The sequence below is a fragment of the Dryas octopetala genome, chromosome 4 (assembly GCF_963921425.1).
Source record: "Dryas octopetala chromosome 4, drDryOcto1.1, whole genome shotgun sequence".
Classification (NCBI taxonomy): Eukaryota; Viridiplantae; Streptophyta; class Magnoliopsida; order Rosales; family Rosaceae; genus Dryas; species Dryas octopetala.
The window spans coordinates 18200803-18206802 of record NC_141369.1 but is presented as its reverse complement, the minus strand read 5'-3'; the positions used below and the strand labels follow the sequence as shown (position 1 = coordinate 18206802).

The 6000-nt window shown below is 41.2% G+C and overlaps 1 protein-coding gene across 1 annotated transcript; it reads left to right on the top strand.

Annotated features, from left to right (window-relative positions):
* The first annotated feature begins 8 nt into the window (after positions 1-8).
* PSY1R (Leucine-rich receptor-like protein kinase family protein) lies at positions 9-4114 on the top strand. The gene has a single exon (XM_086242094.1). It carries the CDS (start codon positions 485-487, stop codon positions 3725-3727), a length of 3243 nt encoding a protein of 1080 aa, XP_086098220.1. The 5' UTR covers positions 9-484; the 3' UTR covers positions 3728-4114.
* Positions 4115-6000: the final 1886 nt, after the last annotated feature.

Genomic DNA, 6000 nt, shown 5'->3' with positions numbered 1-6000 from the left:
AATCCTACTATACACGCTAAGCTCTTGTGGTGAAGGATCATCATCATCACCATCATCAAAAACCATCATCAACATCATGATTGCAAGATTAGAAAATGTCCAACAGGACCAACACCAACAGCCACTACCAGCCGCCCACAAAGTAAACGCTTCTGTGATTTATTTTTTTATTTATTATTGTTTATCTTCTTCCCATGTCAACGTCAATTGGCTCTCTCTCTTCCCCTCTCTCTCTCTCTTTGTCTCTCTGGGTCAATGGGTGTTGTTTACTGCGATCCCAAAAAACCCAACCCAACCCACCTCTGTACCAGGCAGCTAGCTCAGACAGACATACATATGGTCTTGTTGTAGATTGGTGTACTTCTGCTAATGATTCCAATAGATTGTGATGATGAGAATGATGGCGATGTGTTTGTGTTTATGATTGAGTGAATAAGTGTGAGAGAGAGAGAGAGAGAGAGTGTGTGTGTGTGTGTGTGTGTTCATGTCTTCTTCTCTTGTTCCGATGAAAGACGACAAGGAGGAAGAGGTCCCAACAACAACAACAACACCACCAAGCTGCCCAAGACAGTACCTTTTCTTCCTCCTACTCTTTTTGGGTCAATGGGTTTTCTTCACAAGCTTTGCCTCTGCCTGTGATCAAGTGGATCGTGAAGCTCTCTTGTCCTTGTCCTTCAAGGTACCACCATCTTCTTCGCCATTGAATTGGTCTGCTTCCACTGACTGTTGCCTCTGGGAAGGAATAGGCTGCGACCCAGATGGTGATCGCCGTGTAGTTCGTCTATGGCTGCCTGGAAGAGGCTTGAACGGTGTCGTTTCTCCGTCGATCACCAAACTCACCCATCTCACCCAACTCAATCTCTCCCGTAACTCCCTCTTGGGTCCTCTCCCGGACGCCTTGTTCTCCTCCCTGTATCGCCTTCAGGTCTTGGACTTGAGCTTCAATCGTCTAATCGGCTATGTACCACGCTCCTCCAACGAAAACAGCAAGCTTCAGATTGTGAACATGTCCAGCAACTTCTTCAACGGCTCAATCCCACCTTCGTTCCTTGCCTCATCCGTGGCCGCAGGGTCTCTAACCTCCTTCAATGTCAGCAACAACAGCTTTGCTGGTCCTATACCCATATCCGCTTTCTGCAACAATGGTAGCAATCAATCTTCCCTTACTTTCTTGGACTTGTCCTTCAATGAATTCACTGATCAAATCCCTGCTGGACTCGGGGCATGTTCGAAGCTCCAATTCTTCCGGGCAGGCTTCAACAACCTGTCGGGACCTCTCCCGGAAGACATTTATGCTGCTGCTGATCTCCAGCAGCTCTCTCTTCCTGTGAATCGCCTCTCAGGAGCAATCAGTAATGACATCGTGCGGTTAACCAACCTCAGGATCCTAGAGCTCTTCTCCAACCAATTCTATGGGGCAATCCCCAGTCATATTGGTAATCTTTCCAGGTTGGAAATCTTGCTTCTTCACAACAACAACCTCACAGAGCCTTTACCTTCATCTCTCATGAACTGCACAAGTCTATGCACCTTGAATTTGCGGGTCAACTTGCTGAATGGAAACCTCTCTGCCTTCAATTTCTCTTTGCTCCAACGCCTCACCACGCTGGACCTCAGCAACAACAACTTCACTGGTGAGTTACCGCAAAGCCTCTACGCTTGCAAGTCATTGACAGCAATTAGATTGGCTAGTAATCACCTTGGAGGCCAGATATCACCTGAAATAGTTGCACTAGAATCTCTGGCTTTTCTCTCCATCTCTAACAACACCCTGACAAATGCCACTGGGGCTTTTAGGATTCTAATGGGTTGCAAGAATTTGACCACTTTGATCCTCTCCAACAATTTCCTGAATGAACCTGTGCCCAATGATGAAAGCCTAGTAGAGTCGGATGGATTCCAAAATCTTCAGGTTTTGTCTCTGGGTGCTTGCCAATTGACAGGCCAAGTGCCCACCTGGCTATCCAAGCTTCAAAAACTTCAAGTCTTGGACCTGTCAGTTAACCGCATAACTGGTTCTATTCCCCGTTGGTTCAGTAGTCTGCCCAACCTTTTCTACATAGATTTGTCCAATAACGTCCTTGAAGGAGGGTTTCCTAAGGAGCTGTGTGGGATGCCAGTTTTGATGTCAAAAGAGGCCGGAGATCAAGTGGACAGAAGTTATCTAGAGTTGCCCGTCTTCGTGAAGCCCACCAATGCTACTAATCAGCAGTACAATCAGCTGTCCAGCCTCCCCCCAGCGATATATCTGAGTAACAACAGCCTTAGTGGCATTATTCCCATTGAGATTGGCCAATTGAAGTTTATTCTTGTCTTGGACCTCAGTCATAACAAGTTCTCTGGTAGCATTCCGGATCAGATTTCTAACCTCACTAACTTAGAGAAATTGGATCTCTCCTATAACAATCTATCTGGTGAGATCCCTGCTTCTCTCAAAGGTCTGCATTTCTTGTCTTCTTTCAGTGTGGCATACAATCATCTTCAGGGACTTGTACCATCTGGAGGTCAGTTTGATACTTTTACCATGTCCAGCTTTGAAGGGAATCCAAAATTATGTGGCCCTCCAACTGAGCAGCGCACTTGCCCTAAATCACCATCATCAGCTGGTCGAAGATCTAACAAAAACCTTCTTATTGGACTGCTATCTGGGATCTGTTTTGGCATTGTTGTTATCATTGCTACGCTAGCAGTGTGGATATTGTCTAAGAGAAGGATCATCCCTGGAGGGGATCCTGACAAGATGGATTTGGATACAATTTCTAGCCATTCTACTACTGCTGTTGCTCCCGAGCTTGACAAGGATACCAGCTTGGTCATGTTCCCAACCATTACCAATGAAATCAAGGATCTTACTATATCTGAAATCTTGAAGGCAACTGACAATTTCAATCAAGCAAACATCATTGGGTGTGGAGGTTTTGGTCTGGTTTACAGAGCAGCATTGGCAAATGGGACCAGGCTGGCTGTTAAGAAACTCTCAGGAGACTTGGGCCTGATGGAAAGGGAATTCAAGGCAGAGGTTCAGGCACTGTCCAATGCCCAACATGAGAACCTAGTTTCCCTGCAAGGTTATTGCGTGCATGAGGGTGTTCGCCTATTAATATATTCCTACATGGAAAATGGAAGTCTGGATTACTGGTTGCATGAGAAAGCCGATGGTGCTTCTCAATTAGATTGGCCAACTCGGCTGAAGATTGCACGGGGAGCAGGCTGTGGGCTGGCTTACTTGCACCAGATATGTGAGCCACACATTGTGCATCGTGATATCAAGTCCAGCAACATCCTCCTGGATGATAAATTTCAAGCACATGTTGCGGATTTTGGGTTGTCCCGGTTGATTCTTCCATATCATACTCATGTTACAACTGAGCTTGTTGGTACCCTGGGTTACATTCCTCCAGAGTATGGACAAGCATGGGTGGCCACCTTGAGAGGAGATGTGTATAGTTTTGGGGTTGTCATGCTTGAGTTGCTTACTGGAAAAAGGCCTTTCGAGGTATGCAAGCCAAGGAGTTCAAGAGAGTTGGTTGGGTGGGTGCAGCAAATGAGGGAGAACAAACCAGAGGAAGTTTTTGATCCTCTCCTGAGAGGGAAAGGTTTTGAAGAAGAGATGCTGCAGGTGCTTGATGTGGCTTGCATGTGTGTCAACCAGAACCCTCTTAAGAGACCAACCATCAATGAAGTTGTAGATCGGCTGAAAAATGTAGGGACATCCCACAGACAATAAAGACTAGTGAAAAAAATTTCTTCCACACATCCTAAGAAAGTATATATATATGTATACTTACTTGCACAGAAATATTTGGGTTTTGTAATGCAGATTTTCACAACATTACTTGTGTAAATGATATTTGCTTTGAACATCTTTTGGGCAACTATAATCGTGCAGTTTGCTTGTTAATTTTGAGCTTCTAAGTAGCAAGTATTTATGTCCCAGGATCAGAGCTCTAATTTCTCATCAGGAAGGTGTAAAGAGAAAGTGGTGATGCATTTATAAATCAACAATTTTGTGTAAGTTCTGAGGATCAACATAGCAACTCTATGCCATCTTAGATTCTCGCCCTTTCTATATTGTAATCCAGCAAAAGAACCTGCTAATGATATACATACATGGCATTTCACAAAATTGAATGCATACCAGGCCAAGCTTTTCAATTTCAGCTCCTCTTAAACAATAGTAAATCATTATATTTACTTTATATTCTTTGTAAACCTCTAAATTTTTAGACTCTGCTGTTACATTTGTGCTAAAAGGACTTCTATGAGACCTCTGCAATCTGAAACTATTCAGTTCTTTTATCTCCTAATCTGTCATAGAATCAAAAAAGTTTAGAGGTGAGCTATACATATGAATCTGAAGTACAAATTATACAAATCTCTGGCAATGCATACGTTATACCTGTCATTTTTTATTCACAGTACTGAATTTTCTGCATGATTATTCTTTAATTGGTCTGGCAAGTTCTCTGGTCTTTTACTTGTCTAGATGATCTGAGTTGTTCATTTATATCTTCTCAATCTGGATATTCAGTTAAGTCAGTTTTTTTCCTTGCTTTCCTGATATTAGTAAATGACAAGATTATCCCTGTCATGATATATACAGTTGTTAAGAAAAGTATGGATCAGTATAGATATGTTAAATATGGATCAGCAAGCTACTTAGTGCTTAAGTTAAGAGTGATGTATATATAGCATAATTGTCACCATTATGAAGCAGACATCATTAAGTGAGTGGGGGAGGCACACATCAATTTGCTTAAACACTGACCTTTGGAGGTTGAAAATCTAGCAAGTCGATCATGCTTTTATTAAATAAAGCTTGTTGCGCAACTTTTTGTAGATAACCTGTGGCAAATGCATTGTGAGTCATTAGTTCTGTATATAGAAAATTACAGATGTGACAATAAGTTTGGCCAAAAAAAAAAAGGTGACAATAAGAGCACAGATGAAGTCGTCTTGTGTGATTTGTGTGTAGAAACTTCTGCAAGAATCATGTTCAAGTTCATCCACCTTAAAAATGTATGACATAATTCAGATTCTTTTTATTTATTTTTACAAAACAGTTGGAATTTACATGGCATAGCAATAGCACGCCCAACCTGCCCAAGAGGAAAAAAAAAAAAAAAAAGCAATAGCAGTGCGGTTTCTGCTCCAATAATTTGCTTAGCCAAAAAAACCCCTTGTGAATTGGAGAGAGAAGATCAAAATTCAAGTAAGCAAATTATAGATATAAAAATAGCTTTGGATTTTGATTGAGATGTAATTTTTGAGTTTTGGACTTTTGGTTTATAATACAAAATGATGTGCCCAATTTTGTATTTTCGAAAAACATTCGTCAAGTGTATCAAATAAATGTATAATTTTCCATACGATAGTGCATACAAATGCATACAAAATGAATTATATTACATTAGCATCTGATATACACCAATTCATGTTGCATTATGATACACCAAGACTAGGTGATGCTATGGAGGCTTAGTGGGGTGGCTTGGCGAGAACTCTTCTTGCACACTCTTTTACGTGATGTGGTATAGGGTTTAGAGAGAAGGTTGAGAAAAGAACTCTTATTATGGCGTGGAGTTAGATACTGTTATGAAAGTATGAATTGAATTCTTGTTGTGAATGGTAGAGGTGTTGAGAAGGTTGAGAATCGAACTCTCATTATGAACGTGGAGTTAGATGATGTAGAAATTATTAACATGCAGATTATTTACATGTAGTTTGCATGAAATCTTATACGGCACTTCTATATAAGAAGCATATCATCTTATACGGCAAAATAGTTCATGATCGATATTTCCTTGATTGTATATGACTTCTTGTATAAAAGTATTTATAGAATTAGAGAAACTTCCATGCAACATGAATATTAGGACTGGACACGGGATGAACCTCATCTCATTCTATTCTAAATTTTTTTATTGATATCGGTATCGGGATGAGATGACAATTTCAAAAATGATCTCGTGTTATCTCATTCCATATCCATACAATACG

Bases quoted from the DNA above. Each gene is read 5' to 3' on its own strand.
- PSY1R (XM_086242094.1), top strand. From the start codon at position 485: ATGTCTTCTTCTCTTGTTCCGATGAAAGACGACAAGGAGGAAGAGGTC.